The sequence below is a fragment of the Callionymus lyra genome, chromosome 1 (genome assembly GCF_982586985.1).
Source record: "Callionymus lyra chromosome 1, fCalLyr1.hap1.1, whole genome shotgun sequence".
Classification (NCBI taxonomy): Eukaryota; Metazoa; Chordata; class Actinopteri; order Syngnathiformes; family Callionymidae; genus Callionymus; species Callionymus lyra.
In genome coordinates this window covers 6,774,507-6,790,916 of record NC_141818.1, presented here as the reverse complement: position 1 = coordinate 6,790,916, position 16,410 = coordinate 6,774,507, and the positions used below count along the sequence as shown (strand labels likewise).

At 41.6% G+C, this 16,410-nt stretch overlaps 2 protein-coding genes across 3 annotated transcripts in view; one reads left to right on the top strand and one right to left on the bottom strand.

Moving 5' to 3' along the window:
- Positions 1-13,588, top strand: part of taok3a (TAO kinase 3a) — a 76,063-nt gene extending 62,475 nt beyond the window's left edge. Inside the window, exons 1-8 of one of the 2 annotated variants that reach the window (XM_087790315.1) lie at positions 874-1,008; positions 2,361-2,597; positions 2,720-2,848; positions 5,731-5,934; positions 8,479-8,718; positions 8,864-9,076; positions 10,173-10,355; positions 12,752-13,588. In XM_087790315.1, the coding sequence (XP_087646441.1) occupies positions 892-1,008; positions 2,361-2,597; positions 2,720-2,848; positions 5,731-5,934; positions 8,479-8,718; positions 8,864-9,076; positions 10,173-10,355; positions 12,752-12,913 (1,485 nt within the window). In that variant the 5' untranslated portion in view covers positions 874-891 and the 3' untranslated portion in view covers positions 12,914-13,588. Of the gene's footprint in view, positions 1-873; positions 1,009-2,360; positions 2,598-2,719; positions 2,849-5,730; positions 5,935-8,478; positions 8,719-8,863; positions 9,077-10,172; positions 10,356-12,751 lie in introns of those variants that run through there. The other variant, XM_087790314.1, reaches the window with a different exon arrangement.
- A 239-nt stretch (positions 13,589-13,827) lies between these two features.
- pebp1 (phosphatidylethanolamine binding protein 1) lies at positions 13,828-15,845 on the bottom strand. Its single transcript, XM_087796293.1, has 4 exons — positions 15,650-15,845; positions 15,307-15,416; positions 14,569-14,669; positions 13,828-14,237 (listed from the first exon to the last, which is right to left on the bottom strand). Exons 1-4 carry the CDS (start codon positions 15,782-15,784, stop codon positions 14,020-14,022), a joined length of 564 nt encoding a protein of 187 aa, XP_087652419.1. The 5' UTR covers positions 15,785-15,845; the 3' UTR covers positions 13,828-14,019.
- Positions 15,846-16,410: the final 565 nt, after the last annotated feature.

The window sequence follows — 16,410 nt, the reverse complement described above, 5'->3', positions numbered from 1 at the left end:
CGGCGCTTCCTCTTCTACGTCAAAATTATCAACACATGCCTAGAGCGCCCTCTTGCGGTTTAGTGTGAAAATAACATGTGAAATGATGTACCTGTAATTATGTGTTAATAATTTCACACATAAGTCGCTCCAGAGTATAAGTCGCACCCCCGGCCAAACTATGAAAAAACTGCGACTTATAGTCCGGAAAATACGGTAAATACCCTCAAATATAAAGTGCATGTTTTTTCAAAAGAAAAAAAGCATGTTCGCGTCCAGATTTACACGGGGAGCGTGTCTGGAGGAGGTTACTATCGGTCAGACTCACCGAATTGACAATTCCTAGTCCTAGTTACGGAGGAACTGGTAATCGTCAACCTTCGGCTCGTACCTGGAGAGACGACAGATCTGTATATCTTGATCAATAACTCCATTAATGTGGCATGTGCGACCCCCCCCCCCCCCGTCTCGACTCGACTCCCCCTCTTCTCCCCCCTGCATGTCGGCTTGCTGGAAAGTCACATGACATGACTCGGGCCTTTGTGGCCGCGATGCATTGAGATCTTTTTGCTTTACCATTTCTCTGCCAAGCGCCTCAATTTCTTGCCATTATTTTACTTATCCAAGCATTTCTCCTCACCCCCGACCCTCCCCCCCAACGTCTCTCCCTGCTCCTCAATGAGGTATTCATGTGACCCACCTGCTGCCCTCCGCCCAGTGTTCACGGCTCTGAAGAGCCGCTCTGTGCTCGGGTCGACCCGCTCTTATTCACTGTTCACACGCCCGCCTCTGCTGCTGCGTGCCCTGGGTCAGAACCAGGGCTTCTCGGAGGGGGGCGGGGGCTTTAGGGTGGCCGTCGGGGAGCTCAGGCAGGGGTTCTGTCGGGCTGCGGGCGCTGCACAAGGTTCCTGGATGCTGATGCACTTGGCTAAAGTCGCCATCATGTTTGGCCTGAGGAGTTCGGGAGGGAGTTACGAGAAGATGAGGAGCGAGTATTACCTGGACGTGGAGAACCCCTTCTGTCCCGAGGTTGGTGCTCCAGCGCCGGTGCTGCTGCTCGTGGTTTCTATAGTGAGGGGACTCGTCGTTGGTGAAGAATCTTGAGAAAATGTTTTTGGGGGCTAAAGTTATGAGTCAAGTTAATGAAAAAGGGGGTCAAAAGATGTTAAATTTAATTGATAATTTATGGTGATTCTATGAGTAATTTATTATTTTTAAATGGCTTTATTTAAGTGGAGAAAATAATTAGTTTTTTTAATATTGGTGTTTTATTTTTCATTTTTATGGATATTGTGAAGAAAAAAATGAAGTCAGTATTATCAGACAAAGTTATTCTTTTCTTGACGAATACCATGAGACACTTCAAATAAATAAACATTTAAAGGGCAGAAAGAAACCTGTAACTTCTAATAAATAAATCATATTGTATAAAGATTAATAATGCAAGGAGTCTACACTAAAAGAATGAGTAAAACACATCAAAAATAAAATAGAGGTTATTCATAGATATGTTTCTTGATCAAAATAGACAAAGGGGTTTTAAAAATGTTCATCTTGAAATTTTGACAAAACAAAGTTTGTATTTAAGAGTATATTTAAAAAATGTAAATAATTGTTTACTATGTCTTAAGCTCTTAAGTAGCTCATTCTAATCCTGCAAAAGAAGCCATGAAGAGTACGTTGAAGTCTTGGCTTTGACTTCTGAACATTGTTCTGAACCGAATTTGAACGTGAGAAAAAAAGCAAGTAATGGAGCTAAACTAAGATGTGATTGTTGTCTCATTATTGTAAACTGTTTAATATGAACTATACATCAGATAAATGTGTTGAGGTGAAATATAAAACAATTCATGGGATGTCTTTTTTTTATGCACCAGAAAGTGATGACGTATGATCAGGATTTTGATACGGAAGTTATTCCAACAAACCATTAAAACCAGAACTGAACTATATCAAGGATGGAATTCCTTGTGTAACGCTAACATGGTGCTTGTAAGCATCCATGTGGTTTTCCTCAAAATTGTTCATCGCTCAAAGGTGACAAAGGTACGGACCCTTAAATTTGCCTCACGAAAAATAACTGAGGCAAAATCTCTCGCAACCCAAAATGAGTTGAGCTGGAGGTGATTGTTTTACTGGTCATAAGTTTGCTGGTCTTTAGTTCTCTACGACATTCTGGATTCCTCTATCCGCCCACCAAGAGGTAGGACTTGAGAGGGGTTAGTAGGTAGACTTGGCTGACTGGAGAGACCACAGGACATCAGGAAACACAATGGTCTTGACGGAAATAGGTGGACAACGACGGTTGTCCAATGGCTTGACGCGAGGTGGACACTTCAGCTGGTCCTTATCTTCACCAGAGACCTCCTCCTCTTCCTCAGGTGACCAAGCAGATCCACGAGCATGAGCAGGAGAGCGAGCTCCGGGAGCAGATGTCCGGCTACAAGCGGATGCGGCGGCAGCACCAGAAGCAGCTGATCGCGCTGGAGAACAAGCTGAAGGCGGAGATGGACGAGCATCGGCTGAAGCTGCAGAAGGAGGTGGAGACGCAGGCCAACAACGCCTACATCGAGCTGGAGAAGCTCGCCAAGCGCCACGTGGTCCAGACGGAGAAGGACGTGAGTCGAGTCTCTCTTGAAACTCTTCAGTCAACTTGAAGGCATCTTACGAAGGAAACCGCTTTAGGGATTCAGGTTCTGATTTTTGGTTTTCACTGATTCTTTTTTTTTTCTGGTTCCAGATGAAGACCACTCTGACGGACGAGAAGAAGTTCCAGCAGCAGATCGTGGCGCAGCAGAAGAAGGAGCTCACCACCTTCCTGGACAACCAGAAGAAGCAGTACAAGCTCTGCAAGGAGAAGATCAAGGAGGTGGGCTCGTCCGCTCGTGACTCAAGAACTCCCACACCGAACCAGACTTTGAGTCACTCACACACACAGACACACACACACACTCTCGAGTTCACAGCAGAACCCCTCATGGGCCGCGAGTGTGTGATGTGTGTTTTTGGGCCAGAAGATAAGTGAGCAGAATTAGGTCAGAGCTGCAGAGAGAGAGAGAGAGCGATGCTGGTCGGGCCCAGATACTTCCCACCAGCTGACACCGAGAGCGGAATTAGACACCACCGAGAGTCGGGATCACGCTCGTGTTGCAAGAGTTGTGTTCTTCTCTTAAGCTCATGAAAGACGAGAGAAGCCGCTTCCTTCCATCGCCGCTCGACTGCTCGTCTTAGCGCTCGTCTAGACTAAAGGAGTCTTACTAGGGAACAAACCAGGGACTTAGTTGAGAGGACTGCAGAAACGGTGATAAATATTGGAAAAACTTGAAGGATTATTTTTACAAAAAATGAAATGCAATATATATATATATATATATATATATATATATATATATATATATATATAAATAATTTAAATCAAGCCAAAATTATATATATTTGTTTAATAATTTGTAGAATAATGTTCCAATACTAGACATTAGTTGATGTAGCTTCAATCTACCTAATTTTATCTCCAAATGACTTATTACTACAAATCACTATATCATCAGCAGACATGATGGTCCGTGGATATGCTTCCATGTTACTACGAATCACTATATCATCAACAGACATCATGGTCCGTGGATATGCCTCCATATTACTTCAAATCACTGTATCATCAGCAGACATCATGGTCCCTGGATATACCTCCATGTTACTACAAATCACTATATCATCAGCAGATATCATGGTCCGTGGATATGCCTCCATATTACTACAAATCACTGTATCATCAGCAGACATCATGGTCCGTGGATATGCTTCCATGTTACTACAAAATCACCGTGTCATCAGCAAACATCATGGTCCGTGGATATGCCTCCATGTTACTACAAATCACTATATCATCAGCAGATATCATGGTCCGTGGATATGCCTCCATATTACTACAAATCACTGTATCATCAGCAGACATCATGGTCCGTGGATATGCTTCCATGTTACTACAAAATCACTGTGTCATCAGCAAACATCATGGTCCGTGGATATGCCTCCATGTTACTACAAATCACTATATCATCAGCAGATATCATGGTCCGTGGATATGCCTCCATATTACTACAAATCACTGTATCATCAGCAGACATCATGGTCCGTGGATATGCTTCCATGTTACTACGAATCACTATATCATCAGCAGACATCATGGTCCGTGGATATGCCTTCATGTTACTACAAATCACTATATCATCAGCAGACATTATGGTCCGTGGATATGCCTCCATGTTACTACAAATCACTATATCATCAGCAGACATTATAGTCCGTGGATATGCCTGCATATTACTACAAATCACTATATCATCAGCAAACATCATGGTCCCTGGATATACCTACACATTACTACAAATAACCATATCATCAGCAGACATCATAGTCCCTGGATATACCTCCATGTTACTATAAATGACTATTTCATCAGCAGACATCATGGTCCCTGGATATGCCTCCATATTACTACAAATCACTATATCAACAGCAGACATCATGGTCCCTGGATATGCCTCCATATTACTACAAATCACTTTATCATCAGCAGACATCATGGTCCGTGGAAATTTCTCCATGTTACTACAAATCACTATCATCAGCAGACATCATGGTCTGTGGATATGCCTCCATGTTACTACAAATCACTATATCATCAGCAAACATCATGGTCCCTGGATATACCTACACATTACTACAAATAACCATATCATCAGCAGACATCATAGTCCCTGGATATACCTCCATGTTACTATAAATGACTATTTCATCAGCAGACATCATGGTCCCTGGATATGCCTCCATATTACTACAAATCACTATATCAACAGCAGACATCATGGTCCCTGGATATACCTACACATTACTACAAATAACCATATCATCAGCAGACATCATAGTCCCTGGATATACCTCCATGTTACTATAAATGACTATTTCATCAGCAGACATCATGGTCCCTGGATATGCCTCCATATTACTACAAATCACTTTATCATCAGCAGACATCATGGTCCGTGGAAATTTCTCCATGTTACTACAAATCACTATCATCAGCAGACATCATGGTCCGTGGATTTGCCTCCATGTTACTACAAATCACTATATCATCAGCAGATATCATGGTCCGTGGAAATTTCTCCATGTTACTACAAATCACTATCATCAGCAGACATCATGGTCTGTGGATATACCTCCATGTTACTACAAATCACTGTGTCATCAGCAAACATCATGGTCCCTGGATATACCTACGTATTACTACAAATGACTATATCATCAGCAGACATCATGGTCCGTGGATATGCCTCCATGTTACTACAAATCACCATCATCAGCAAACATCATGGTCCCTGGATATACCTACGTATTACTACAAATGACTATATCATCGGCAGACATCATGGTCCCTGGATATACCTACATATTACTACAAATGACTATATCATCAGCAGACATCATGGTCCCTGGATATACCTACATATTACTACAAATCACTATATCATCGGCAGACATCATGGTCCCTGGATATACCTCCATGTTACTACAAATCACTATATAATCAGCAGACATCATAGTCCCTGGATATGCTTTTAACTTACTACGAATCACTATAACCTCAGCGAACATCATGGTCCCTGGATAAGCCTATATGTTACTACGAGTGAAGCAGGGTCTGTTGAAATCCCATCCTACGTCGGCTGACGTTTGCTCTCCTGGCAGGAAATGAACGAGGACCACAGCACGCCTAAGAAGGAGAAGCAGGAGCGACTGTCCAAGCACAAGGAGAACATGCAGCACTCGCAGGCCGAGGAGGAGGCGCACCTCCTGTCCCAGCAGAGGATCTACTACGACCGCAACTGCAGGGCCTTCAAACGCAAAGTCATGATCAAGAGGCACGAGCAGGAGCAGGAGCAGATCCGGGAGGTGAGGGACCCTCAACGTCTTTAGGTGTTTTCCTCTCAGGGAGATTGTGTTTGAGAAATTAAGCTCGGCAACAATGTGCTAATCTGAAAAGCTGCTGAGCAACTCTGGCGGATTCTGCGACAGTCGTGGAACTGAGAAGCTCATTTGGTTAAAGAGCTTTTACTGCATTAGATCAAACGGTTGGAACAATGAGGCTCATTATGACGGCCTCAGAAGTAAAGCTCTCATGATGAAGAGCAGAACTTTGGAAGATAAAACAAGGTTTCCTCTTTAGCAGAAGTTTTCACCTATGATGTTACCTGGGACGCAAAGATCATCGTAGAAGTACATCGTATTAAGTTGTTATATGAGGAATAAACATTTGGGTGTTGTAGATGTTATTATAGTTGTCATTGGCTGAGGCAGTCGTTGTTTTCATCTCTTAGTCATGGCAGGATGGTAGAACCTCTAGTTTTACTTCAATAATAATACATATTAACAATCCCCACGTTGTTGATGTAGTAATTACCTCCAAATAGTTCGTTTTCAGCCTAGTTTATTGAAGGTACTTGTTGCTTAAGATTATCAACTGTATTCAAACTATTATCAACTGTAATTTAAAAAAGTCAACTGTAGTCAAACAATCATCAGTTAATAAAGAATAATTAAGTGTAGTACGGCAATTATTAACTTTATTCAATAAGTTATTAACTGTAATCAAACACGTATTAACTGTAATCAAACTATTTTATACATTAATCACATTATTATCACTGTAATCATTATATTATTAACTGTCATAAGACTATTTTCAACTGTAATCTGACTATTAACTGTGGACTGTTATCATCAGACTATAATTAACTGTCATAAGACCATTATCAACTTTAATCAGACTATTCTCAACTGTAATCAGACCATTATTAACTGTAATCAGACTATTATCATTTGTAATCAGACCATTATTAACTGTAAACAGACTATTATCATTTGTAATCAGACCAACATTAACTGTAAATAGGCTATTATCAACTGTAATCAGACTATTCTCCACTGTAATCAGATCAACATTAACTGTAATCAGACTATTATCAACTGTTATCAGACCAATATTAACTGTAATCAGACTATTATCAATTGTAATCAGACCAATATTAACTCTAATCAGACCAATATTAACTGTAATCAGACCAATATTAACTGTAATCAGACCATTATCAACTGTATTCAGACTATTCTCAAATGTAATCAGACCAATATTAACTGTAATCAGACTATTCTCCACTGTAATCAGACTATTATCAATTGTAATCAGACCAATATTAACTCTAATCAGACCAATATTAACTCTAATCAGACCAATATTAACTGTAATAAGACCATTATCAACTGTATTCAGACTATTCTCAAATGTAATCAGACCAATATTAACTGTAATCAAGACTATTCTCCACTGTAATCAGACTATTATCAATTGTAATCAGACCAATATTAACTCTAATCAGACCAATATTAACTCTAATCAGACCAATATTAACTGTAATCAGACCATTATCAACTGTATTCAGACCATTCTCAAATGTAATCAGACCAATATTAACTATAATCAGACCATTATCAACTGTATTCAGACTATTCTCAAATGTAATCAGACCAATATTAACTATAATCAGACTATTCTTCACTGTAATCAGATCAATATTAACTGTAATCAGACTATTATCAACTGTAATCAATCAATTTCCAACTGTAATTAAAAAATACTTTACTTAAATTAAAGAAGTCTTTTGAGCAGAGATAAAATGTTTCTTATTATTTCTGCCTTTTATTGATTGACTTTTCTATTTCATTGATCAGAATAATCACTTTCAAACTCAATTTATTTTATCATGTTATTTGTATTTTTATTGACGTTACTAAATGCTGACTCCACGTTTGTCATGTAAATATTTACATTTCTTTCATATTACTCATATTTATTTCATGTGATCTATTTTGATTTTTTACAGAATCAATCCATGTTGTGCATTATATGACGATGTTGTCTTATTTAATTACTATTAATTCTTATGTTGAGTTTTATTTATTTTGGTTATGTTCATGTTATTCATAATTTTCTGCCTCAGATAAGCTTTAAGTTATTGTGGCTGTCATCGAAGAAGATGTCATAGTCGTGGCTGGATGGAAGTATTTTTCATTTGTTGTGATGAGGCAGAAAATGTTGAGATATTTGATGTAACTCTTTCATTATCATGGAAGAAAAGATTGTTGTTCCAATACTGTGAGCGTTGTTGTGAATAACGTCGTAATAGAAGATGAAGACATCAAAAAAGATTGTCCTTAAGGACATCATTTAATGAGGGTAACTGCAGTTGTCATCATTTTGTAAGACAATGATGTCACTGTACAAGATGGTCATGGTTCATGGTAGAAGAGGTGGTCTTCAACATCAGTTGCAGTTTGGTGCTAACTGTTTGGTAATCCTAGTGTACTTGTTGTTTGCGGTACTTAGTTTTACTGGTGAGCGTTGCCTTAAGAAGAAAGTGTTCTTGTCCGGGTCTCCAGGAGCTGACCAAGAAGAAGACCCAGAAGGAGATGGAGCACGCCATGTTGATCCGCCACGATGAGTCCACGCAGGAGCTGGAGCACCGGCAGCTGAAGAACTTGCAGAAGCTGCGGATAGACCTGATCCGCCTGCAGCACCAAACCGAGCTGGAGAACCAGATCGAGTACAACAATCGGCGGGAACGCGAACTGCATCGCAAGCACGTGATGGAGCTCCGGCAGCAGCCCAAAAACCTTAAAGTGAGTCTAAGTGATACAGTCTTTGGTCAAGGTCATGAAGTCTATCAGAACCTAGATGAAACTTTGTAAGAGAGTCCAGGCATCCTTTCTTTTCTTTTGGTCAGGCTGGGACCAGAGCATTAATAATGGTCCTCTTCTCCTAAAGGCTCTAGAGTTGCAGATCAAGAAGCAGTTCCAAGACACGTGTAAGGTCCAGACCAAACAGTACAAGGCTCTCCGTCACCATCAGATGGAGATCACGCCAAAATCCGACCACAAGGTGGTTCTGAAGGCCCTAAAGGAGGAGCAGACGAGAAAGTTGGCCATTCTGGCGGAGCAGTACGAGCAGAGCATCAACGAGATGATGGCCTCGCAGGCGGTGAGTTGCCTTAACACAGTGTGTAGAAAGTATTGGTCCAGGGATCTGCCTCGATGTTACTACAAATCACTACATCATCAGCAAACATCATTGTCCCTGGATAGTATTGAAAGGTGAATCTGGTAAACCAGTGACAGGGTCTTGGTCAATCAGTACTTATTAGTTATTCCACTGAAGTGTTAGACCAGACAAGGGGTCCTGGTGACTAGTGCTGAATATATAAGTATCAGTAGAAGACTAGACTAAGACTGGAAGCTCTTTCCGGCTGACACCGTTTGCCACAGATAGTGGCTAAAACCGGTCCTTTTTGACTTTCGTTGCACGCTCAAATGTACTGTTTCTGCCCTTTACCTATTGCTTACCCCCCCCCACACCCCCCTGCAGTGAATGGTACCAGGCAATTGTCTTATTACACCCCCTGCACTCTTTAACAAGTCCTGGATCCCTTTCACAATCATCCATGTATCCTTTCTCGGTATGGCTTAGAACTGGAGATGTCTAACCCTACACACTTGTCATCTTAACTCTGATATCATTTGCCTCTTCAAACCAGATTGGGTAATAACTCGGCCTGTAGACATTGGCCCCCCTAATGGACTTCTTGTAGGGACCCACCTTACTTGTTCTCACCATCTCTGAGGGGTTACCCCCAAAAGTTTCCGAAGTCTCACTCAACCAACCTCACCATATATACTGATAAAACCCAACACTGCCTTGTCCGTGGATCCTTAGGAGAACCATGGTTTTGGTAAGACAGTTGGTTAGGTTAGGTAGAACTTTATTGATCCCTCAGTTGGTTACCTACATACCCTTCTCTGATCAGATCCATCCAAGGCCAGAGCCTGCAGGTACTATCATCTTCCTAACAGCACTAGCAGTCAACAGACTGCTTCAGACAGAGTTAGTACAATGTTACTGTTTTGATATTCCACTCCCATTAGCAGGGTTTAATATGACCACTTGGAACAGGTCGCAGTATCAGGTGCTCATAATGTAATTGCAGTATTGAAAATTCACAACTTGAACCTCTGATGTGTCCGTCTCCCCCCCTTCGTTGTCTCCCCCTCTTTGCGACCTGCTGTGTCGGCGGCGTCAGCTGCGTCTGGACGAGGCCCAGGAAGCCGAGTGCCAGGCTCTGAGGCAGCAGCTGCAGCAGGAGATGGAGCTGCTCAACGCCTACCAGAGCAAGATCAAGATGCAGACGGAGGCGCAGCACGAGCGCGAGCTGCAGAAGCTGGAGCAGAAAGTGTCCCTGCGCCGGGCTCACCTGGAACAAAAGGTGCGCGAAACCTCTCTGGTGCTCTTTGACGTGCACGGGTTTAACCAAAGTTCTGTTGAACGAGGGTGGTGCTCTCTGAGGTCAGTGGTGGTCTGCAACCCGACCGCTCAAGTTATTAAAAAGCGAACCGTGTAAAGTTCTAGGAAAACGTTTATTCGTCTCTTAGGTCGTGAGAGAGAAAGAAACATGGGGGAGAAAGAATAAGGGAGGGGGAGAAAGGTGTGGAAGAGAGAGAGTGTGTGATAGTGAGAGTAAGGTAATGAATGAAAGTGATAAAGAAGAATAGAAATCGAGAGAGGGAGAGGGAGCCACTCTATCAATCTGTAAACAAAATGGCTAATGCAACAATTAGCTTGTCAGCATTGTCCTGCTGGTGGCTAAATTCTTGATAAATAACAAAAAATCGCAGAAACCATTGACTAAACATGTCATTTCAACTGTTGACTTTACTTGCCTCCACCAAAGACATCGCTTTTTTTCGTTAGTTTGCGACTTGCTTAGAAAAACCAGTCACCTGATCTCGTAACTTGTTACCATGACGGTGCTAGCATGACGGTGCTAGCATGACGGTGCTAGCATGACGGTGCTAGCATGACGGTGCTAGCATGACGGTGCTAGCATGACGGTGCTAGCATGACGCTGCTATGGCTCCCACCTGTGGCTTCATGTTAGCTCCACTACGTCATCTTGGACCCTCACGGTAGACGCTATTTTTTTTGATCATCGTTGAACTGAAACCACACGCTTTAAAAAGTCGAGCTCAGTGCTCTATACTGCCACCTACAGGTGTTTGACAGAACAGGCTTTATGCCATCCACGTGTTTTATTCATCGCGGTCTTGTGTTTATACACAATGATGTTGACGTGAGCAGGTGTGTATTCAGGGCAGCAGAAGGAGAAACATGACACACACACACACACACACACACACACACACACACACACACACATACACTTTCATCAGGTAACTACGACGACGGACGTTTCGCTCGCAAAACTCCTGCGACGGTTTTTCTTTCAGACACAAAGGTCGATTATTTTTCACTCCAACTTCAAAGGAGCTTTTTCCTCTAGCGCTTGTGACTGTCACGTGACCACCCCCCCCACCACCACCTCTACCTTGGTCACGTGACGCCACTATAGCAAGACGTCATCGTCACAGTCTAGTAAGCTGCCGACAACAAAGGCCGTTAAAAACACTGATCCAGGTTCTGCTGGGTCCAGTTGTGGAAGCCGTCGTGCTGTGGCGCCCTCTGCCGGCCGCTGCCGGAGCCGCAGCTCGAGAGGGATGATGTCATTGTTACTTGTGGAGCACCATTGTCTTCAGGTGGGGGTTCGAGAGGGTGTTGTGTTCAGGCGCAGACCTGCCACTGCAGACAGCGATTTGTTGGTCACGAGGGGAATTAAATGAAACCTGTTTTGACCTGAGAGGAACTCGACAGTCGAGAGTAAGAATGTTATATTGCGTCAGATTTTACTTTTCTTTATGAGCCTTTATTTAGTCTTGGAAGAATCATTTTGATGCAGCTGTTGTATAATAACACTGACGTGTTGAAGGTTTAAATGACAAAACACAATAAACACAATAAACACAATTTAGAATTACAAATGTCTGGGGCACATATCTCAGTGTATTTCATTATTAAAAATGTAATGTTTTTTTAAATGCAAAATATTGTGATTTTCACACATGAAAGGTCGTAGGTTCAGATCTAGTTTTAGGCAACTTGCGTTTTGGAGGAATCCTGGGCAAAAAGTGTGTGTCGCGGGGGCTCACAAGGTCAAAGTTCAACCGAGTAAAAATGAAATTTTCTTTAGAAAAAATCAATTTAAAATATTAAAGATGATTCAAGGTGAAAAGTTGATTTATTTCTATTCTTTTAAAATATTTAATCCATCAATTAATTATTATTATTATTTTTTTTTAATTAAATAGTGAAAATAGTGTACTTTGATGATTTCATATGCCACGTTTTAAATGATTAAAAAAAAACTATTAAGATAAATATTTTTATGATTAAAATAGAAGTACCCCCCTGTATTTATTTAGATTTTACTCATATTTTATTTGTACTTGCATTTTAAAATGTAAAATGTACATTTTAAAATTGATCCTGAGGGATCAATAAAGTTCTACCTAACCTAACCTGATACCAAATCATTTTGTTCACTATATTTATATTTTACATTTTAAAATAACACCAAATACTATTTATTAAGAGATACTTTTATTTATTTATTATTTTATATTTATTTATAATTGGGACTTGACGGTCTGGATACGTGCCCAGAGTGTCCCGTATTTCCGACCCCGGGTAGCTGGGACAGACTCCAGTGGATGGAGTGATCATCCCGTCCCTGACCCCGGCTAACCTGCTCCCCTCCGCCCCCCACAGATCGAGGAGGAGCTGCAGGCGTTCCAGAAGGAGCGCGGCGACCGAGTCAAGCACCTGATGGAGCGCAAGGAGCGCGAGATCGACTCCTTCGACATGGAGAGCCTCCGACTCGGCTTCGGGAACCTGGGCGTGCTGGACTTCCCCAAAGACGACTACAGATGAGTGCCCAACATCGCCCCCTACTGCTGCGTCCTCGTCAAAAACCCTCCGACCGTCGTCTCGTTTGTACCGTGATGTCACCCGACGGGGGCGCCGGGATCCAGGCAGCTCCGGGCCGTCATCGGGGTTCGGGGAAAAAAACCCCAGCGACTCTCCGGACTTTGTGTCATTAGTGTTTTTTCTTGTCGGAGGGAGAGCGAAGAGACGGAGAGAGACGGTAGTTTCTTTAATTTCCTACACGACAGAACTCTGGTTTTTTCTCCACCAGGAACCTTTTTATGACGTCGTTTGATACTTAAATTCGGTGTAAATAACCAACGGAAGGTTCTTGATTCCAAATCTCCCATCGTCGCACAGATTCCTACAGCAAAAATGTGAATAATAAAGCAACAGGTGGCGTGAGAGAGCACAAAAGGGCTTCACGTGTGGCGTTCGTGTACAGGCGAGAGATTTTAGGTATTTTCATATTTTAAATCCACGAAAAGGATGATTAAAGTTTTTGTTTTTTTTTCCCTTCTCAGATTCTGTAAAATCTTTTATCACAAAAACTCCCAGATGCCGTTTCTCCGCCAGGCGGCGCTCTCGTGTTCATGGTCGCATGCACTTTAATTTGAAGAAAGGCACGAGTCTGTCAGAGCTTTTAATTATATTTGTAAATAAAGTGCTCGTCACAAACAAGCCGCTGGACTTTATCATTATTTCTTAACACATTTTTCTACATTTAAACAATATATATATTTTAAAATGTTTACATTTGTAGATTAAAAAATAGTATTTCAAAGAGAAATAGTTCAGAATGAATGTAATTTAAAAAGCAAATTGCAGTTTTTTTATTTACTGTATTCGAAGTTTTATTAAGAAAATGTTTATTAATAATTCACAAAAAAACTAAATTAAACAAAGAAAACAGACCAGAATGAAGGTGAAATTAAGTTTATTGATCACATTTTGTAATGAACGACAAACCAAAATATTCCAGTGTTTTTAGGAAAATGTGTTTTTGGGATCGGATCTCTTCAGTGGGATCTCTTCAGTGGGATCTCTTCAGTGGGATCTCTTCAGTGGGATCTCTTAAGTGCTCCTCGTTGGTCTTCAGTGGATCCTGGACTTCACTTCCCGGCCAGCTGCTCGTACAGCTTGGGCACGTAGTCGTCCCACTCGGCCTGGTAGCAGGTCCCCGCCGCCGGCGCCGCCAGCCCGTACTTCTTCCTGAAGTCCTGGACCTTGAACTTCCCGCGTCCGTCCCCGGAGCGGTTGGTGAGGACCGCCTCGGAGCAGGAGAGCTCGGCCGGCTGCTCGTAGACCAGCCACACGTACCGGTGCAGACCTGGACCGGGACGGAAAAAAACATTTTAAAAAACGTGACGCTTCAACAGATCACCAAGACATTCCCAAAGCCAGATTGCAGCAAACGAATACATTTTTTACTGTAGACCTACTTGTTTTTCCTTGTTAAATACAAGTTTCTAGTCAACACCACATTCATCACACAAACACAAGCTTCCTCTTCGTCGTCTCCCGGGACCGACGGCGATCGTCCTCCGGTGTCGAGTTACCGTTTCCAGGTGCCGTCTTTGTCCCGGCGAGACGGACCCGTGGGACGCGGCTCCGAGGGTAAGACGAGCCTCCTTTTTTTTTTTATCTCCGGTCCTCCTCACCTGTTTTCTGAGGCGGTCCAGAGCCCACGTAGTCCGACATGACTTTTCCCGACGACACGTCGTTTCCCTTCATGTTGACCACCAGGAAGTGATGCCACTCTCTGCGAAGACAGGTCACATGACCACGTTTAGTTATGGGATACAAACAAAAACATTAACAAAAGACTTGAACAACCTGTCGCAGCATAAATACATTTTTTATTTTTAACTAAACCTTAGAGGATCTGTCGAAACAGGCGAACACAAGTAATTTTTACTTATATAGCGCTTTTCTAGACCAGGGTCACAAAGCGCTTAAACAATCAAAACAATATTCAATAAAGTATATACTTAAATATCAAGATAAAACTGATAACACAACAGGAGTTCCAGAAAATCAAGGAAAAGTCTGAACAAGCACAACAAAGTATATAAAATAGTATTCTTTGGATGAGTCTACGAAAAAAGGTGAAATTCAATATGTCGAGGGAAGATTTTTGTTGTTTTTAACTGATGAAACAGAATATTTTGGTTCATGAAAGATTTAAAAATGATGAAGGAGCATTTAAAAAAAAAAAAATTAAAAAAATGCTACAACTTATCTTAAAAAAAGTACTTCAAGTTTATTTTAAAATATTATCAGTTAACGACTTAATACTGATCATATCACGTGATCAAAACGTCTTCAACTCCATTTATAGTTTTAAAAAAAAAACATGTTAAAACTTTAATAATATAATAATATCTCTGTCGTCTCACCTGAACTTGGGCTCCTTCCTACTGGGCGCGTCCGGGTCGGTCAGCACCAGCGTGTAGAGTTTGCTGGAGTCACACCCGGACCACTGGAGGCTGGTGGGTCGAGCCTGCACCTGAACGCACCACAAGAGACGGTTCTAGATCGAGTTCGGCACCGTTAGGTGGCGCTGTTCGCTCGAGCTGCGTGCGTGCGTGCATGCTGGGCTGTTGTTCGATCGATTTGTTGTTTGAGTTTAAGTTTGAATTCAGATTTTACTTAAACTTAAAATCAACACTAAAGTGTGCAACCGCGAGCTAGCATAGAAGCTAAGCTAAGTTAGCTCAGAAGTTAGCTTAGCCAACAGACCTGCGTCGGAGTGAACACTTTCCCGAGCTCGTCGATTTCTAAATCTCCATATTTGACCACCAAGGGCTGCGCGGGCTTCTCGTCCACCTCCTGCAGGGCCAGGGCTCCGCTCCACTGGGTCACGTCCACCGGCATCTCAGCAGCTCCAGTCACGGACAGACAGACGCTTGTGAGCGGCAGGACAGAGCGACGATGATGATGCGTTCACGTTCCGTCGGTTCATGTGGGAATTCCCGCAACTTCAATGTCACTTGAGGAAAAAGGAAATTCGAGGAAGGATAGATTTCCTCAGGGGCCACACTTTATACAGTGACTGTTCTGAGGGACTATCATGCAGAAATAATGGAACTGAACGTATTAATTTTGTTGTATTTTATATAATTCTTGTCATTTTCAACTTATGAGTTAAAACTACTACTTTTATATTAACATTATTATTTTAAGGGGCAATAAATGCTTATAAATTACTTATACTTATATTAATAAAAGAAATGAAGACAAAATACAATAGTTTAGTGTCTGAAAAATAGATGTTTAGTTCATTCACAGGTTTTCCTTCCACGATTGTCCAAGCAGCAGATATTTAATTAAAAAAAAAGATATAAAGTACGATAGAGTATTTAAATTTACTCTAGGGCCACATTTTATACTGCGATTGTTGTGAGGGGCCAGAATATGATGGTAAAAAACAAGAACAAGCTCAAAAATATATTAAAAAAAATAGTAATTAAAAAAAACATTAATATGTCAATAAATATGTA

Coding starts and splice junctions, on each gene's coding strand:
- pebp1 (XM_087796293.1), bottom strand. CDS start 15,784: ATGCCGGTGGACGTGACCCAGTGGAGCGGAGCCCTGGCCCTGCAGGAG. Junction 15,417..15,649: donor AAGTGTTCACTCCGACGCAG/GTCTGTTGGCTA, acceptor TGGTGCGTTCAG/GTGCAGGCTCGACCCACCAG. Junction 14,238..14,568: donor TGGACCGCCTCAGAAAACAG/GTGAGGAGGACC, acceptor GTCCCGGTCCAG/GTCTGCACCGGTACGTGTGG.